Source organism: Siniperca chuatsi, linkage group LG22 (genome assembly GCF_020085105.1).
Source record: "Siniperca chuatsi isolate FFG_IHB_CAS linkage group LG22, ASM2008510v1, whole genome shotgun sequence".
NCBI lineage: Eukaryota > Metazoa > Chordata > Actinopteri > Centrarchiformes > Sinipercidae > Siniperca > Siniperca chuatsi.
In genome coordinates, this window is record NC_058063.1 from 2889404 (window position 1) to 2910304 (window position 20901).

Genomic DNA, 20901 nt, shown 5'->3' on the forward strand with positions numbered 1-20901 from the left:
AAGGCTAACAATATTCTATAGGACGGTGTAGTCCCTCATTCGTCCAGGAGCGTTCCATCGTAGAGACCATTTTTCACAATTGAGAATGCCTTCCGGATGGGAGCCGAAACGTCTCGATTCTGAAAACAGTGTCCAGATGACTACGACTGAAACCTTTTCTACGAATATTCTATAGTTTTATTACTGAAAAAGGGCCAAATCAGCAATGAATGTATCCTACTAACAAGTATTATGTGTGTGTATCCAAAGCCTGATATATCTTTTTCATCTGTGCCATAGAGCTCCATTGTTGTCCAAAAACTCAAACACATCAATGAGCCACACTGTCGCACTGGGTGACATGTTCCTTCATTAGCATGAACACACACACTGTAGTTTATTTTGACTCAGTCCCACACACACCGTCCTGCTGCCCCAAACACTCACTGGAGCAACAAATGTTTGCTAAACACGACAGTGACCGGCTGTTTCAGTAAATTACTTATTCAAGGTTATTTTGTAAGTGAAACTACATATTTGTGATTTGTGTCTTCAGAAGGAACCGATGGGCTTGGGGCTGAGAGTCGCAGACAGAATAGAAAAGTGAGACTGACACATTGCTGGCTTTGGTCTTTTCGTGGATTTGTTGACAAAATGTAAAATAACGCTTCTGCTGTCCTTTAAAATAGTGTCTCCCAACTAGATCCAAAAGTGGTCCATTCTGAGTGGATCCCGAGCACGTGGGTCAGCTACGCCAAATTATCTTGAAGTACAGCAAATGTCCGGCACAGCACTTTATTTTGAAGTAGTCTTTCAGTGCCGTTAGCTACGACATGCAGCTTTACAGTACAAGTAGTTCCCAATTTACAGATTACAGATGATTTTTTAAGCAAAAATGGAAAGAAATTCACTGCTCCAATCTCTCAAATGAATATTTTCTGGGGGGTTTTGTGTTACTTTTCTATGATAGTAAACTGAATATCAAAATAACATTTGAAGATGTCACTTTGGGCTCCGGGAAATTCTGATGGGCATTTTTCGCAATTTGCTGACATTTTACAGACCAAACGATCAACTGATTAATTGAGAAATGAATCAGTGTATTAGTCAATAATGAAAATAACCTATAGCCTAGTTGCAGCCCTACTTTTGATGTGGTTGGTTTTTCCACATGGCCAGGTGTACTGCCTGTCACTCAGTGTGAGCTGGGGCTGGGATAGGCTTCAGCTCCCCACAGCCCTGAACAGAATAAGCGGGTGAGAAAATAAAATTGAATGGTTGTTAATTTAGCCCATGTGTGGACCATGACATCAGACATCAAGTAAATCCCAGATCCAGACCAGTTGGAGAACACTGCTTTAAAACTTAATGCAGTTAAAGTGGTCATACTATGCTCATTTTCAGGTTCATAATTATATTTTGGGGTTGTGTAGAATAGGTTGATATGGTTTGATTTTCAAAAAAACACCGTATTTTTGCTCACACTGCACATTGCTGCCGCACCTCTTTTCGCCCCGTGTCTACCGAGTGAGGCATCTCACTTCTCTTCGATCTTTGTTGGGAGTTGCACATGTGCAGTACCTAGGTAAGGACTACTAGCCAATCAGAAGCAGAGTAGGGCAGGTCCTGACGAGCAAGGTAGTGTGATCTAAAACAAAGCCGCTTCAGTCAGTAACTATGGCTTCGGTTCAGCCGTACATGTTAGAGCCCGAGTCTGATAACGAAACACAGGCAGAACAACCCGAACCAGCTTCACAACTTAGTCCAGAGCAAGACGTTTCAGAGTGGGAAGTTATTCATTTGTAACTAATTTATCTTTTATACATAATGTTTAACTGTGCACTGTCTCTACATCACAGTAACTACTTTATGCCTATTGACTGCCTGGTATCTAACGTTATTACAATTTCATATTTAGGTGTACTTGTGGAAGCTGCTCAATTCGTGCATTATGACACGTGTAACATAGTGACGTAGATACGTTACAGAAGTAAAGGCTGGACTACAATCGAGCTGTTTTCAGGCAGTTCAGGAGCAGTGTTTTCTGTGGGAGAGGGTGGGGTGGACTTTGGGCTTTTTCACTTTGCAAACATGCACAAAAAAGATATAGAACACATTAAAGGAAAGGGAAAAAGCCAAAAAGCATAATATGACAACTTTAAATAAAGAACAATACACAACCATCAAGGCTGTGAAAATATACTTCCCTATTTAGAAGTTAGCTTATGAATGCAATGTCACTCTCAAATGTCAGATATGATGCAACTTATGCAAGTTCTCACCAGTACATGAAGAGCTTAAAATGCTCAGAAAGCATTAACTAAATACAGCTCACTGCTTTTTCTGTTTGGCAGTCCCATTTATAGAGCCCTCAACCTCAGGCTGATAGCTGGTTGTGCAGGGAGACCTTCACACCTTAAACCAGCTAAATGTTGCTGACATCCAGTTGCCTGACAACATGGTATCCACTTCATGACTCAGTGCCCAAGGAACAATAGCAACCGTGGAGAAGTTTTGACCTGTGCTGTCTCCACCACACACATAGACACATCCAGAGTCCAGACTGGGCTATGTATGGCACAGTATATGTTCGTTGGCAGACTGGTAGTGTTGTCCTACACTCTGGTTACCTCCCATGGGACTGAGGAGGGATTCCCCCTCCCCACCAGCTGCTGTGCTCTGAGAGAGAAAACACACCAGCAGGTTTCAGACAGACACAGACCGAGAGAAACGTTTATCCATTAAACTAAAACTACTGTAAACTAAAGCATGACAAAAGAATTGAGCATACTGCAGCCTCATTTACCCTCCACTGGAATGAATAACTGACTTCTGGTCCCTGTTAATGCAAGAATGCCTGAAGATGTGCACGCTGCTCCGTGCTACAAGAGGAGAGCTTTATTCTATAATTGCACAAGCTATGGCATTCATTAGCTGACACTAACGACTTGTCCAGTATTTATCAGTTCATGAAAGACTCCTTCCAGTTTTCCCATGAATATCTTTTTTGAGGAAAAAGATCCATCTGGAATATTATTTTCGGAGACAATTAAAACAAAAGTCCTTTAAAAACTGGCTTGACGGCTGGATGGAGACATGTTGGCTGACAGAAAGTGTGGGGCAATCAGAAAGCCAAAGCAGTGAGGACTCAGAGAAGAAGACAGACAAAGCAGAAGTGAAGACTGAGTGAACGGCAACCCACATCCGCAGCACAGAGGAAATAAAACACAGGGGGGTGAACACACACACACACACACACTCACACACACTGCACCAACATCCATGCACGCAGTCTCATTTAATGACAAAGAACAGATGTAAACAACTGACAGAGAAGGCTACAGCCATATGTTGAGCTCAAACTGCACACACACACACACACACACACACACGAAATCAGGGCTTGCTCAACCCGACCATTAACTGACAGTACAGTGTAGTTTTGTAGTTTCTAGCAGCTTAGCCATAGAGCCTTTCCAGGCCATTTGTTCAGGGTATTTACTGTATCACTCTTTATAACTATACATCATTACACTGATTTAAAGAAACACATCAACAACATGGAGTATTTTCATGGGAAAACTGACACTTTCAGTATTTGATTTCTGTTTCCCTTGAGGATTTTAACTGCTGCAAGAAAAACTGGTGTGACTGGCTGGCAGTACTGGAATCTCTGCCCCCTCCCAGACATATAAGAGGATGGCTTTTCCAGCAATGTCTACACAACTGGTCTGTGGTTGGGCTGGCCCACTGCCACTGACAGTTCACCCCAAAATCAAAAGTATATAAATTTCCTCCTAGCTGTAGTATTTATCCATCTAGATTGTTTTGGTGTGAGTTGCGAAGTTTTGGAGATATCGGCCGTAGAGATGTCTGCCTTTTTTGAATATAATGGGACTATATGGAACTCGGCCTGTGGAGCTCAAAGCGCCAAAAAATACATCTGAAAAACTCAACAGCAACGTCAAAATCATGACCCGGTTACTCAGGATGATCCACAGATTTGTTGTGAGCAGTTTCATGTAGGAACTATCGATAAAAAGAAAATAGTTCCTAAAAATAAATAGTTTTTCAAATGTGGGCTTTTGTTTGTTTTTTTTGCGCTTTGAGCACCACAAGCCGAGTGCCAAATAGTCCCACGAACTGTCCCTTTAAGAACAGGAAGATGGAAAACAAGACTAAGAGTCTACAGCCATGCTAGCAGCTCTGTAAGATATGTTAGCATGCTAACGTGCTCACAATGACAATGTAACATGTTAATGCTGAGCAGTTGCAATCTTTACCATGTTCACCTATCTATCAGGTTAGCATAGTAACCTGCTAATTAGCAGTAAGCACAAAATACAGCTGAGGCTACTGGGAATGTCATTAGTTGATGATGGCACTAAATGAAAAGTTAAGGGATCACTTATTATATCAAGTTATTATAATTCATCCTGTGATGGACATGAATGTCTAAACCAAATTTCATGACAATTAATCCAACATTTCACTCAAAACCACAAATGTCAACCTCACGGTAGTCCAAGAGGAGTCAGGAGATCACCAAAGTCATCATACATAATACATAATCTGGAGACCCTGGATATCTGTACCAAATTTCATGGCAATCCATCCAATATTTGTCCACATATTTCAGTCTGGACCAAGAAAGTGGACTGACTGACCAACATTGCCATCCCTAGTGTCAGAACGCTAGCATGGCTAAAATAATTGCACATGATAAACTTCCCACAGCAAAAACGAGCACGTCAGTGGCCCCGATGAGGAGGTAAGGAGAGATTTGACACCTTTAGACAAAATTGTTTTCTGCACTGGACTAATTTTGTCTCAAAACAGCAACAAAGAGGGAGGAAGGAGGAAATAGCATTTATTAGCTACTAGCTATTTGCTAGCATCAGATGCAGGTGCTCTGGTAATGAGCTTCTGGGACGATAGCCCCGTCCCTCGGCAGCTGTTCTAGGAGTTGTCAAAGCTGTCCAAAGTGTATTCTGCACCATTTTTCATTTCTTTGCACCAGAATATACTCTGGTCTCAGCCACAACATAGAGAGATGGAGCCAGGACTTTATTGCCATGAGACTGGTTCACAATTTGAACCCACTGTAACTGTTGTGAATCCAAGCTAACCACAGCTGTTGTCCTTCACAAAAGAGAAAGCTACAAAGTTGTTCAGAGCCACCTTTTAAATATTTTAAATGACTCAGCTGAAGCAGTCCTTAGCAACAGCTTGACATTTTCTAGGTATTTGAGCCTGAAATGCAACAGAAGGAAATAAACAGGAATTTAGAGTTTTGGACTACAGACATGGGGTTTTACTGGTTATATTTTAAACAGCCTGGATAATGATAAGCCACTTCACAGGAACATGGTATGGAAATACCCCCCCCCCACACACACACACACATATATCCTTTTCCTCATTCATTATTTCACTAAGTCAGCTGCTGGCCTTCTCAGTTGTGGTATGGAGTGTGTGTGCTGGCTGTCCACCTCCCTCCTGCTCTCAACAACAAGCTCTTGTCTCTTATATCCCCAGAGGTCATATGAGACTGGAGGTCAATTCTTTTTACTTTGTTCCCATGCAGCAACATTTTCATTGCTTCTGTCTGCTACTGAACAAACTAAAATTGCACTTACTTTTTTAAGTAAGAACTCAATATCTAGTATATTCCTAGGAGGGATGTCCCGATCCCAATCTGAGTCCTTTAATATTGAGTATCCGATGTTTTTATTTTCTTCATTTTCTACATTGCTCACTTAGCGTTAGGTAGGCCTAAAATTGGAAACTCAATGCTCACACAATGCTCTGTGGTTTCAGTGTTTTAATGGAGAGCAATGTGGCGTTTCTACAGCTGACGTTCCCAGAGCAAATAAATAAAGGACCACTGGGCTTTATATACCAGGCTGGCAACAAGTTACCAGGTCCTTAAAGGTCTCACATCTAAAAGGCCAAGTGTTTATACCTGTTCCGAATGGCCACACTCAAAGTTGGGGTGAACAGCCTGTGTCTTTTGCATCTTTGTAGTCTTGATGTAATGAATTGTACAAATGAGGTTAACAGCACAAACTTTTTAACAGTCTCTCTTCGAAGGTATTCATAGTGTTACACTCGGTCATACAGTACACAAGAAAAGTGACAGAAGTAGCTGTCTGAAGAATGGGGAAAAAAAAGAGAGAAGTTCAAACCCCACCTACTTTCAATCTCCACACACTGGGCCATTCACTACAAACGGTGGTTGTGGCTCTCAGATTGTCTGCTTTGAAAAGTCATAAATCGTGGGATGCAGCCTCCCCCAATTCTGCCGTCGGACAGTGGGTTTCAGATTCTATTAGATGATCTGACAAGCACTTAATTTGAAGCATACTGAGGCCTTAACAAATGCTGCCACGCATGTCAAGCATAACTTGATGGATTTGAACCTGCTTCTTCTCTAAATGGGTCTCCATGATCAGCAGTAGCTAGATGAATCTCCTAAATTTGCAGCCAAAATGCTATTAAAGCTCTCATTCATCATTTCCACTGCAGGCTCATCATTTTCCACTTAGAGGAGAACAAAGCACAGAGAACAGGAGGAATCCCAGCCAAAACAAAGAATGCAAAATACTGTATTGTAGGTAATTTGCAGTTGAATAGACTTTCAGATTTAGGGCTGAATTGTTTAACTAATTAAATCAATTATATTAGCTATTTTAATAGTCAATTAAATGTTTAAGTCATTTGTCAAGCAAAAATGCAAAAAACAGCTGCTTCCAGCTTCTCAAATCATGTTTTGCCTTGTCATATATGATGAATAGCTTTAGGCTCTTTGGACTGTTGGATGGATAAAACAAGCAAGTTGAATACATCATGTTGGACATTTTATAGACAGAACAATTAATTGAAAAAATAATCTGCATTAATCAATAAGGAAAATAGGAAAACAGCCCTTTTTACACGTCATATACAGCTGACTTGAATAAAATCACAGACTACCTCTGCACTTATTAAATACAGTATCACATGAGATCCCCAGGTAATACTAGTCCAATGCAAACAGGGCTCTTGCCTTGTTCATGACATATCAAATTGTAAATGGCGTTCACATCCAACATCCATTTCAGCCCTATGTCACTGTAAAAGAGCCAATGTGGTATCCTGAGACCAAACAATGCATTTCCAACTCAGTAATGCTCTTGAAAGCAGGGAATATGTCTTCTTTATCAGAAAGCTCTCTTACTCTCTTTCCCCTTTTTAATTGCATATATTAAAGTGTTCCTGTCATTTTGCACACTTACTGGATGTAGGACACTGGACCAATAAATATTACTTTCCCATACTTATATATTAATTTTCAGCATGAAAGTGATCAGATTTAAAGATACAGAATATTGGCACCAGAAACCTCTTATTTGACAGCTTCAGTCCAGTAATATCCACAAATAATATAATTTCAGAACCCATACTTGGTAAAAATTATCAAATTATTTGCCCAAGGGTGGGCTGTGTATATTCACTCTGCAACAACACTCAGACTTGTGGGTCCACAAGGTGCACACAACATACAATAGCTGGGCTTTGTTCTCTTCAACCGCTCAGAGCTACCGGGAAACACTCTGGGGGAGGCAAGCCAAGTCCTCTTCTTTGTGTGTGTGATGGCGTGTGTGCGTGTGTGTGTGTGTGTGTGTGTGTGTGTGTGTGTGTGTGTGTGTGTGTGTGTGTGTGTGTGTGAACCTTTGACCTTCCTGAGGGAAGCTGCTCCAGTGGGGAAGGAGGGGTGCTTATGTCATCATAAACACTGCTGGGCCTCCGCAGCCCAGTCTTATCCCAGTTCACCCACCATATTCATCTCTTTCTGTAACAATACAGCCGCACTAATATCCTGCCCACTACAGCTCACTCTGGATAAGATGAGCTGCGTCTGCATGGAAATGCTTCAGTATGAAAATGTGCCTGAAACAATGTCTGAAAAAAAAAAAAAAAGCAGTCCAACATCAGTCCATAAATAATAATAAAAAAAAATTTGTTTGTGCTAATTATTGACTATATGACCAGTTCAAAATTCTGGACATCTGGAGTGGACCAGAATTTTGACTATATGACCAGTTCAAAATTCTGGACATCTGGAGTGGACTTGAGGCTGATTGGTTGGTTCAACTTCTAGTTGGCTGACACTGATTGTTGTAGCTACTCTCAGTTTAATTATATGGGACTTATTCAATTAAAATTGCCATGTGAGTATATTTCTGTAAAAGATTCACAATATTGATAATTTGATACATTTGTTTTATTGTCCAGTCCTACAGTAGTAGCCAAAGAATTACCAGCCAACTCTGTAGCTCTACACAGCTTTCAGGTCAGTGTTTTAGCTCTTCAGCCTGAACATAGATGAGGATAATAATAATAATAATAATAATAATAATAATCTTTATTCATACAGAACTTTTCAAAGACAAAAGTTACAAAGTGCGTTACATGGTTGATATAGGATTAATACATTTCAGGACTGATGCAAATAAAATCAGGCAATTAAACAGAAATAAAATGAAAACCCCAACAATAAAGATAAATACTAATAATAAAACATTTGAGACATGTTGGCAATAATACGGAGTACTAGAATTAATAAAAGGCTTTTTTTGAAAAAAATATATGTTTTGATAAGTGATTTAAAAGATGTCACTGATTCAGCAGCCTCAGATCATCGGGCAGGGAGATCCAGAGCCGAGGGGCCCTGACTGCAAAAGCCCCGTGACCTTAAGTCTTGAGCTGGGACTCAGGAACCCTGCCCGAGGATCTGAGGCTGCACCCTGGCTCACACGGGAGCAGCAATTCAATGTAACTGAAAGTTAACTGTCAACTATTACACCCAGGGTTCTGGCTGCAGGTTTGATATTTGAAGACAGGGAAACAAGATGTTTCTTTAAAATAGGGATGGACCTTGGGAGACTGAAGAGAATTATTTCAGATTGGTTTTCGTTTAATTGGAGAAGGTTTTGGGACATCCAGCACTTTATTTCTAACAGGATAAAAGATGATTAAAAATTGCCTTCTTCACTGGTTTTTAATGTGACATAAATTTGCATGTCATCTGCATAATGGTACTGGATTTTGTATTTATTTATGATCTGGGGCCAAGGATGGAGCCTTAGGGAACACCACAGGTCAGAGGGGCCACTGAAGAAGAGGCATAGATGATACACAGTGCCACCATTCCCATCAACCCTCCACATGACAACCAATTTCAGCAATTTCTTACTTTGAGAGTGCGCACACGGCGAGGTGTAGATCAGTGTGAACTTCAATGCAAGTCCATTGCTACCTGTCCAGCACCAAACACCAGGGAGGCAACATAAACAAGTGGAACATTTACCAGCTATAGAGTCAGATTTGTTTCTCAGGATTTAGTGGAGACCAAAATAAAGCTACTGTAAAATGAGAAGGAATACTGGACTTTAACACTAGTTAGGTGTTTGCTAACAGCAAACAACAATGGCATATTAGAATCAAAAGAATTAGGAGTGGGCAAAATTAATATTGATATAGATTGTCATTTACTTCAGTTTCTGGAAAATCAGGTAAACTGACAGGAATGTCTGTTTTTGGCTAATCCAGCAAATTAAACACTTTATCATGTTGGTGCAAAAATCATGAATGAAGCAACAGTCCTGCTCACTGATTTGCAGCATGTCCTACAAAGACCTGATAAACACAGAGACATTAAAGGGATAACTACCATGTAGGGCTGGGCAATATATCAAATATATCTGATATATTTGAGTATCAATTCATGAGCGATATGGCACATGACTGATTTTAGTCATTTATTTTTGCAGGAAAAGCAGGTGGCATTTACATTACAGTCACAGACTACCCAAACTGATTAACCATCGTTGTCCTTACTGAGTTAACTTCAGTTCCAGACCAAGATAACAGCGTGTCGATCATATGGAGGTGGTTCAGTTTCTGGAGGGCAGATGTGAAACAAACTATTATCCTCTGCAAAATGTACCCCGAAACGATTGCTACTGAAGGCAGCAGTACCACAAATCTAACCCTTTACCTAAAACAGCCCCTAGTGCAGAATGAAGCATGCATAAAACTATATAAAAAATACTAATGTACAAGTGCCACAAGATGACAGCAGCTACATTTGAAGTTTATGGGATTAAAGTTCTTTGACACTACGACAGATTTCCATCTATCGGATTCCAGAGAGGACATTTATGAGTGTAGATCCAAAGGGGAAAAACTTACGGGACTTAGAAATCTACAGGTGACAGGTAGCTGATTTGTACAGACGTACAATCTACTGTGATGTAGGCTACCACGCGATCAAATAATGGCTGTCATTATGGTGATCTTACCACATTGGTTTCACATATGCTGCAGATTTATCGCCTTTTTCAGCCACTGTTGAAAGCAGCCGCGAGTAATGTTGTCTATGTCGCCCCTGAACTGAAGCGAGTGCGTGAGTGAGTGTCTGTGAGACAGAGAGAATGTGTGTGCGTCTGACAGTAGTAAACTCCCTGTCTCCGGGACACCAATATTTTAATGTGTCAGAAAAGATTGATTACTGTCAGGTCAACAAAGATTTGTGTGTGTGAGTAAAGCTTAGTATTGTGTCTTATTATTTTATTCCTACAAAAGTGTTTTTTGAGTGGCCTTGTCAAAGTACTGTTCCTAGTTGCAATGATGAAGTGATTCATGCTCAAAAACCTTCCAGTCTCTCTGAATGAACATCAGATACCAAATAATAGGTGCCATTTGTTTTCAGTTAACAAATGTTTTCATGCTTGTTGCATTGGCTTTAGGAATATTGATTTGTTCATACAAAAACAATATAAGGGTGCAATGACTATTATATTATTTAAATAGATGTAGATATTTGCTCACTTTTTCTGGGAAAAAAACTGCATTGTTGGTATTAACAGCATAATGCAGTAACTTTAACATGGCAAAACGGGAGCAGATCAGAAAACGAGGCTTCATACTAAAACATGATCAAATATACTATCAAACAGAGAATGCTTTTTCTCAGAATTTCACGAATCGCTGCCTCTCGCTCATCCTCATTGCTCAACCACCCACTCCTCGCTATCTCCTGCATCACAGCCAATGACGTTACAGGAAACTGATGGTGCGTGACGTAGACAGCACATTTTATCAGTTGTCTGGTCATGGGCGTGCACCTCTTCCAAGCTCTACATTTGGACAAGTCTTTCTCAGCTTTAGCCTTACTACAGATTCCACCAACGAAAAAGCAAACCATCAAACAACACTATCTTTGTGAAGCTCTTCATTAAACCTTTACTAAAGTATGGCTGCTATGTTCTCAGAGGATGTCATGTACCACAGACCGCACATTCCATTGTTTCAAGAAAAACTGTACTGTAAATGCAAATTTTCTCTTGTCCTTTTGTAATTTCAATAATGTTATGTTGAAAATAGAAAGCTTATTAAATATGAGCTTGATGTAATGTTGATGTAATACTCTTTGTTCCTTTCAAGCTCTTGCCCTCTCCCTGACTAACACCACTCAATACTGAGCTGTGCGTAAACAGGAGAAGAAAATATCACATCAACACACTAAGAGGCAACTGTTTCATTATCAAATATCACTAATAACTGAATCCAGTTCTCCAAATATTTGATCATTATCTTGTAAGGAAAAGTTTATTTATGCTTAGGAGCTTACATTGTGCTTGTTATGCATCAGATCCCAGATCCCACTCAAGTATCTTACCTCCTTCACTTAAAAGGTCCAGTGTATAACATTTAGGAGGAGATATTGGCAGAAATGGAATATAATATAAGTGCGAGTTTCGCAGCCACCGTAGTTTCTCCTACAACGCTTGGACGGGGAGGGGGATACGAGTGGTAATCAAATGGTTGCAAACTGCAATTTCACTGCTAGATGCAACTAAATCCGACACACTGGACCCTTAACATAGGGCTGGGCGATATATCGAATACATTCGATATATATTCGAATATTAATTTATGTGCGATATAGCAGATGACTATATCGTCATATTCAAGTTTTCAGTGTTTCCGGTCGCCACTGAGGGGTAGTTATGTTACTTTAGTCAGCCATAAAGTGTTCAGATAAGCTTAGGTTGCCGTATTATAGTTACTGAAGGGCTGTGTGTTGTGTTTGCTAGCAAAAAAAAAGTCCCTGTTTATGTAACGTTACTACACCGTCTTTTACTCTGCCAGCAGCTGGTCCAAACTGTGAATAGCAAGCTAGTTAACAGCTAACTTTAGGAGTGTTTTTTTTTTTTTTTTTTTTGGTGTGGCGTAAAAAAATCATAAGAAAAAGGGCGATCAATCATCTGATCGCTCGGATTACTCTACCTGCGGTTCCAGCTCCACAGCTCTGAAACGTATTTGGGAGACCTCCGGTTTTAGGATATTTTAATCGACTTTAGCCTGATTCGAAGCTGCTAAGTAGCTAGCTGTTCACGGTCTGGAACAACTCTGCTGTGAAGAGTACAAGAAGACGCCATAGCACTGTTACATGAACAGGGACTTTTTATTTATTTTCTGTGGCAGCGAACACAACACACAGCCGTCCAGTAACTGTCCTGGATTAATATTACTGCTGTAGATGTTTAGGGTTGAGCTAATTTTAACTGCTTTATATACTGTTGGTTAGTTTAATCTACAGCAATGCATCATATTCTACAAGATCATCTTATGTTTGCACTATTTGAGAATTTACGGTATGTTATTTTAGAGAAAATGTGCATATAGAGATATTTATAGTACAGCGTGGCATAGCCTAAAAATATCGCAATATTATTTATAAGCCATATCGCCCAGCCCTACTTTAACATGGAGAATTAGTTTAGATTTATGGCAAGACCATACCTGACATCCATCATGACATCAGCGAGGACTGTCACCACCCACACACAGGGTGTCTGCAGGTTTCAACAAGTTAAGACCTTTTTAGCAGCCCAAAGAAGAGCAGCAATGTGTTGGTTTCTGGATGGAACTTCTATACCTTGGAAATTGAATGTAGTACAACAACTCCATTACCTTTGAGTCTACAGTGGTGTGAAAAAGTGTTTGCCCCCTTCCTGATTTAATGTTTTTTGCATGTTTGTCACACTTAAATGTTTCAGATCAAACAAATTTAAATATTGGCTGAATTATGTGGCTGAATTACAACAATTCTGCAAAGATGAGTGGGCCAAAATTCCTCCACAGCGCTGTGAAAGACTCATTGCAAGTTATCGCAAACTCTTGATTGCAGTTGTTGCTGTTAAGGGTGGCCCAACCAGTTATTAGGTTTAGGGGGCAATCACTTTTTCACACAGGGCCATGTAGGTTTGGATTTTGTTTTCCCTTAATAATAACAACCTTCATTTAAAAACTGCATTTTGTGTTTACTTGTGTTATCTTTGACTAATATTTAAATTTGTTTGATGATTGGAAACATTTAAGTGCAAGAAAAATAAGAAATCAGGAAGGGGGCAAACACTTTTTCACACCACTGTATATTTGTTTTTTGACTCTCCAAAGAAGCTAAAAAACAGAACGTAAAACCCTTTTGTCAGAAACACAGTTGAAGTCTGGTTCAAAGTACAAAGTCATTTAGGTACAAATTCACAGATATCCTCTTTTACTCCTATTTGGGGTAACAGGAGATTTATACCACAAAGACAAGATCCTGGGTTAAAAATATGGGCTGACAAAGGCCTCAACAAGATCAGTGATTTATACAATAATGACATACTTCTGACCTCTGATGTTTGGAATAAACATAATATTACTTTGACATTTCTTTAAATATCTGCAGCTTAGGAGTTAGATATCTATGACCTACTTGAAACTAAGTCAAAGGAGTCATCAGAGAACAGGAGACTTGCTTAGCGTAGTGACCTGGATACAGAGACAACAAAAGATGAATGGGAGCAGGTATGCCATAAAGGCCAGGTTCAAACTATTAACACCAGATTTAGACTCCATCAGTACAAACGGATCATGCGTACTTATGTAACTCCATCCCTATTAGACCATTTTGATGCCAATAATCCAGACCAACGCAATGCTGATAAGGGCACACTGTTTATGGGACTGCCCAAGGATCCAAGAATTTTGGAAGGATGTATTTGACACATTATCACAAATAGTTTCAGCCAAACTACCAGAATGTCCAAACTGTGTATTCTTGGTCTGTTCTCTGAGATTCCAAGACATAATAACACCAAGAAAATAAAATTATTGTTGTCTCTCTTCTTCAAGCTAAACATACAATATCTGTTTTTTGGAAAACCCCAGAAAAAACCCTCCATCAGTCAGTGGTTGACAAACCTCTCTCAATGTCTCGCCTTAGAGAAATTAACCTTTGCTATCAAAGGAAGGCCTTACTTATTGCTTCTAGAAGTACCTATTTTTATTTTTTACGAGAGGAGACGTCACAATAGCCCACACACTACATCGCGACACACTAGCGGGGTGTGTGCCGATAACCACTAATGCAGTTTGCATAAGTGGTTATTGGTTCCATGTTGGTTTTGTTTTGTAGTTGTAACAGTGTGATCAACACGAGTTTTTCACAAAAAAACATTTAAAAGCGAGACTGAAGTTAATGCAACTTTAGAAAAGTAACGTTAACTTCATAATCCAATCAATTTTTAAGACCTAAAAATCAAATTATTGGATTTTAGGCTTTTTAAGGACCCGTGGAAATCTTGCACACAGACACATACACACACAGAAACAGAAGGTGTAGGGGCAGGACTCTCAGCCAGGTTTGCTGTATCTCACAGCTGACATAATGTCTGCCTGATTAGGCATAACTACCAGGTATCTCAGTGAAACTGAGAGCACCTCATCACTCAAATACTCGACATTACCACAAAGATAGCCTAGGTGCTGCAAAAACATGTATTCAAGACTAAATGTCTACAATTGGGTCTACAGAAGAGCACGACCCTAGAATTAGAGCTGAATGAATAACAAATGAGTCACCATGAGCCAGTGTGAATGACAGGGATGTCAGCAGCTGCCTTGTTCAATGTGAGGTAAAGCCAAGGTCAACTGAAATGATGAACATATCCCATTTTGAAATTTTTGGATGATATTTCTTGACATCCCATCAAATTTTCAGACTTTCCCTTTCGTTAATGTCTAAAATTCCAAGTCTCCTTCAGAATATGACATGAGACTTCAGAAGTGTGAATGGAATGCAGCCCTTATTAATCAATGTTATTAGTTTCACCTGTGTTTGGAAAACCAAAATGTCAACTGTGCCAAAGGTCTATTACAGTCTAACAATGCAGGGCTCTAACCTATCCCTTATGGTCACCTACTGTATGTTGGAGTTCTGCCATGTGAAAATCAAGACCTGCGTTTGTCCAAAATATTCATGTGAATAAAATGTGCTGTTTGCTGAACCCAGATGACATCACTATGACATCATCAGGGTTATTTTGTCAGACTCCTTCAGAGCCACAGAAGACATTATACAACTGTTTTCACAGGCTGAGTAATAGTCATGATGAGTAAATTGTACATTGACATATAAATAAATTTAAACTTAACTTTGAGAACCGCAGTTGTATCTTTCACTCACTTGGAGCTGGATTATTCATTTATCCAAGAACCTGCGCTTGGATAAACACATCCTAATCAAGTGGCATTAACTTAGGTATGGGATGTATTCGTCACTTCCATAGCCATTAGGGATGGGCTGCCCCAGTGGCAGGTGCCTGTGTGTTTGTTAACTGTGTTCAAGGCCTCCTCATCCCACAGGGCCCAGACCTGGGTTGTTACGAGCAGATGGTCATAATTACCAAAGCACAGAAAGCAGCAGCAGCAGCAGAGGATAAGGAGTGTTGCTTTAAGTCGCTGCGTAGCCAGATTGATTTCAGCAACCTGGATGGGGTAATCCTCTTTTCAACAAGGCGAGGCCATGGTAGTTCCCTTTAATCCACAGTGTCATCCACACTTACTTCACTGTTAAGTTTCACTCTCGGTTGTTGTTATCTATCGCCTTCTACAATGTCCTGTGCAACTCAGCTCAATGTGATAAAGTGGCACACATTCAGAGAGAGAGTCCAGGAGGCTGGTTAGTAAAAGGTTGCCATGTTGTTACACTATAGGCTCATCACTCAAATCAGAAAGACTAAAAACTACCAAAACCACTGTTAAAGCCAAAACTGTAAAGCTATGAACAACACGAACCTAGTGAATGAAGCTCTAACGTTAATTAAAACGACTCAAAGGCAAGCACATAAGGGGGCTGGCAATGTAGGTTTTCAGTCGCGTAGAAGAGAATATGTTGAGGAAGAGGAACTCGCATGTCTGACGTTTTTGTTCCTTTTTTTTCCTTGAAGTCCACTTTAAGAGAACAACACGTCAAGCATGTCTTAAAAAGATGGAACTTCACTGCCTTTGCTTAAAGAGAGTAGTCGCCTAAATACCCCACACAATAAGCCTCGACTTTAATATAGTCCATCAAGCAGGGACTTTTATTTAAAAAAACATAAAATTCGGGTGCATATTGCATGCTAACGGCAACACTGGAGCTCACTGGAACTGCAGTTTGGTGTAAGAAGACTAACGTTATGGGCCAATTTTAAGAATTCTTATTGATGGAACAGCATTTTGGTGGTTTTACATGTGCCGAATTAAGAGGTAGGGCCTGATGATTTGAAAGACGTCTTCATTCATAATTTTCGAGGTATACAGCTGTGACAGTCACCAGGACCAAAAACTGCGGAGTTATTAGAAAGAGTCTTGTGAAACGTGTCGTAGCTGAGGAAAGATGTGCCTTCCTCGTAAGAAGAAAGAAGCAGGTGGCGATAAAACAAAAGGCGGTTGTCATGATAACAGCTAGCTCACTTGTAGTGCTTTGTAAGTTACGGAAAACTATGAAAAGCAGACCGACCTGCATGTGTAATGTCGGACAGGTCGTAGTTCCTGGCGCTCCGGGGAAACTCCTTCAGTTTTCGGTTGGACAAGTTAAGAGCCCCGCTCGCGGCAGCCTCCTCGAGCGCCTTCTCCACGCTCCGACTGGCCGCTACTGTGGCCGGCAGCTGGGCTCCATCCCCAGCAGCCATCAAACGTACAGGTCTTTTACTTTGTTTGAAGCGTCCGCTCCACTTTCATACCCCGTAGATTCTTAAAAACTCCAAACTGAGCGCCGGCCTTGTAAACTTCTTTAAAAGTACAAAATTAAATCCGAGAAAAATCAGTTGGCGATATGAGTTGTAATTGCGTTTCTCACACAAGGGGAGGGTTTCCACTACTAAACGATAGCGGTACAAGCTGTCAATCTTTCAGGAAGTTGCATCAAGCTTGCACATTTCTCAACAGTATTGCGGGAAGACTATGTATTGCCTTCAAAATAAAAGCGCAAAACGTGTCCTTAAAAATAACAATAAAATCATCTGTTTTATTCACGCCATTCCACAACATTTGCACATTTTAACCCAATAGCTAAAAAACATGTTTAGTCTACTTTATATTACTGTGGACACACATTTTTAGAATGATTTCATATGTTTCATGCCAGTGCTGCATAGAGCAGATTTGAGGCTTGTTAAAATGCAATGATACAACATGCAGTTAAGAAGAGGTGCTGTTTTGAAGACTCTTTCTTAATGATGTAATAAAAATGACAGCAGCACTGAGATCCTCCCAGTGGCACTGGCAGCTAGTGGCACTCTGTGGCAGGCAGGCACTCTGTGGTAGTTAATGGCACTCTGTGGCAGGCAGGCACTCTGTGGTAGTTAATGGCACTCTGTGGCAGGCAGGCACTCTGTGGCAGGCAGGCACTCTGTGGCAGGCAGGCACTCTGTGGTAGTTAGTGGCACTCTGTGGTAGTTAGTGGCATTCTGTGGCACTCTGTGTAGTTAATGGCACTCTGTGGTAGTTAGTGGCACTCTGTGTAGTTAGTGGCACTCTGTGGTAGTTTGTGGCATTCTGTGGCACTCAGTGGTAGTTAATGGCACTCTGTGGTAGTTAGTGGCACTCTGTGTAGTTAATGGCACTCTGTGGTAGTTAGTGGCACTCTGTGTAGTTAGTGGCACTCTGTGGTAGTTTGTGGCATTCTGTGGCACTCTGTGGTAGTTAATGGCACTCTGTGGCAGGCAGGCACTCTGTGGTAGTTAATGGCACTCTGTGGCAGGCAGGCACTCTGTGGCAGGCAGGCACTCTGTGGCAGGCAGGCACTCTGTGGTAGTTAGTGGCACTCTGTGGTAGTTAGTGGCATTCTGTGGCACTCTGTGTAGTTAATGGCACTCTGTGGTAGTTAGTGGCACTCTGTGTAGTTAGTGGCACTCTGTGGTAGTTTGTGGCATTCTGTGGCACTCAGTGGTAGTTAATGGCACTCTGTGGTAGTTAGTGGCACTCTGTGTAGTTAATGGCAGTCTGTGGTAGTTAGTGGCACTCTGTGTAGTTAATGGCACTCTGTGGTAGTTAGTGGCATTCTGTGGCACTCTGTGTAGTTAATGGCACTCTGTGGTAGTTAGTGGCACTCTGTGGTAGTTAGTGGCACTCTGTGTAGTTAATGGCACTCTGTGGTAGTTAGTGGCATTCTGTGGTAGTTAGTGGCACTCTGTGGTAGTTAGTGGCACTCTGTGGTAGTTAGTGGCATTCTGTGGCACTCTGTGTAGTTAATGGCACTCTGTGGCAGGCAGGCACTCTGTGGCAGGCAGGCACTCTGTGGTAGTTAGTGGCATTCTGTGGCACTCTGTGTAGTTAATGGCACTCTGTGGCAGGCAGGCACTCTGTGGTAGTTAGTGGCATTCTGTGGCACTCTGTGTAGTTAATGGCACTCTGTGGCAGGCAGGCACTCTGTGGCAGGCAGGCACTCTGTGGTAGTTAGTGGCATTCTGTGGCACTCTGTGTAGTTAATGGCACTCTGTGGTAGTTAGTGGCACTCTGTGGTAGTTAATGGCACTCTGTGGTAGTTAGTGGCATTCTGTGGCACTCTGTGGTAGTTAGTGGCACTCTGTGGTAGTTAATGGCACTCTGTGGTAGTTAGTGGCACTCTGTGGTAGTTAATGGCATTCTGTGGCACTATGTGGTAGTTAATGGCACTCTGTGGTAGTTAGTGGCACTCTGTGGCACTCTGTGTAGTTAATGGCACTCTGTGGTAGTTAGTGGCACTCTGTGGTAGTTAGTGGCATTCTGTGGCACTCTGTGTAGTTAATGGCACTCTGTGGTAGTTAGTGGCACTCTGTGGTAGTTAGTGGCACTCTGTGTAGTTAATGGCACTCTGTGGTAGATAGTGGCATTCTGTGGCACTCTGTGGTAGTTAGTGGCACTCTGTGGTAGTTAATGGCACTCTGTGGTAGTTAGTGGCATTCTGTGGCACTCTGTGGTAGTTAGTGGCACTCTGTGGTAGTTAGTGGCATTCTGTGGCACTCTGTGGTAGTTAGTGGCACTCTGTGGTAGTTAATGGCATTCTGTGGCACTCTGTGGTAGTTAGTGGCACTCTGTGGCACTCTGTGGTAGTTAGTGGCACTCTGTGGTAGTTAATGGCATTCTGTGGCACTCTGTGGTAGTTAGTGGCATTTTTGTGGCACTCTGTGGCATTTTCAAAATTGTACTTTTTATTTAATATTTTATACCAATTAACTATGTCAGTGTCTCTTGTCACGATGCTGCTGCTTAGATGTTAAGTGAAAAACTTGTAGCTGAATTTTTCTCCTATTTTTATTTTATATTTATTAAGTAGCCTACATGTTTTTTAAGAATAATACAACGGATGATTTGTTTTTTATTATTGTAATAAATGACTATAAAACTCATTTTTAGTAAAGAGTGTATTTTTGTTCGAGTACCGCAGTTTTACGAAACTGACAGAGCAATGAGAGCGGGCAAACCTATGGCTGATTTTGTTTATATCCGCAGTCCTGGGTCTTCCGGTGTTCTTTTTTGAATGCCGAATGCAGACTACCGCACCTGCCGGTATGGAGAGTTGTTACCTCTTGCACAGGCGCAGAATGCACGTGCTAGTTGGCTGTTTGCTGTAGTCGGTGCAGTATGTTCTAGTGTCACTTTTTGGCCAAGACACAGGCGACGTGAGGCGACGCAGTCGGCTGTTGTTGCCCCTAGTTCGCGACCAAAGCCACCAAAATGGTAAAGTTGCGACTTATAATACTTGGTTTATGGTTAATAAATACTGTGCAGCTACTGCATCTATAAACATTATTTGGATGGTCATAATAATGATGGCCATAAATAAACTGTTAATAAATAGCTTACTAATGTAATCAGAATGTAACTGTTATCATCTCTTGCTATGATACAATATATAATTTATAAACAAATTATTTTATATTACACAAACTAATGATAAAATAACAAAATTATGGCAATACTAATAATTAGTAAACATTATTATTTACCATTTCATTGTTTGTTAACATTGAAATAACTACTAACTAAAGTTTAATTAACTATCAATTTACCATTTATTAATGATGGTTTTTATAAAGTGTTACGTGGGTAGTCACTAGCTTGTGAGTGATAGTTTGATATTTTAGGCAGACAGCACTGACATGTTTGCCGGAAGCAGCAGCAACCTGATGTGAAAAATGTATATAAATTGTATTTTCAATAAATACATAAGCATCCCAGAATGTATTTCCTTACTTTCTCCTTAAAGCATTGCATGTGGCCTAATTCGAATTTTATTTTGATAGTTACAACCGGAAGTCGACCGAAACAGATTTTCTTTCTACCTGGCTTTAACGGGGCGGTTTCGGAAGCCTGAGACAGGGAGCGAGGAGGAATGGGCGTGGTGACAATGCGAGTATTTTTGAGAGGCGGGGTCTCTGCTTGCATATTGAATGTAGCCTGAATTTCAAGACAAACAATGTTAAATTGATGCTAATACGCACCAAAGATATCAGAGTAGTACAGACACTTTTTGTGGCATAATTAAAACATTAACCAATCATAAAGCTGTGTGCATAA

General features: G+C 40.7%; 1 protein-coding gene across 2 annotated transcripts in view; it reads right to left on the bottom strand.

Moving 5' to 3' along the window:
• Positions 1-17255, bottom strand: part of lrch4 (leucine-rich repeats and calponin homology (CH) domain containing 4) — a 65867-nt gene extending 48612 nt beyond the window's left edge. For both annotated transcript variants that reach the window (XM_044184763.1, XM_044184762.1), the window contains exon 1: positions 16862-17255. In XM_044184763.1, coding sequence (XP_044040698.1) covers positions 16862-17033 — 172 coding nt within the window. In that variant the 5' untranslated portion in view covers positions 17034-17255. The remainder of the gene's footprint in view (positions 1-16861) is intronic.
• Positions 17256-20901: the final 3646 nt, after the last annotated feature.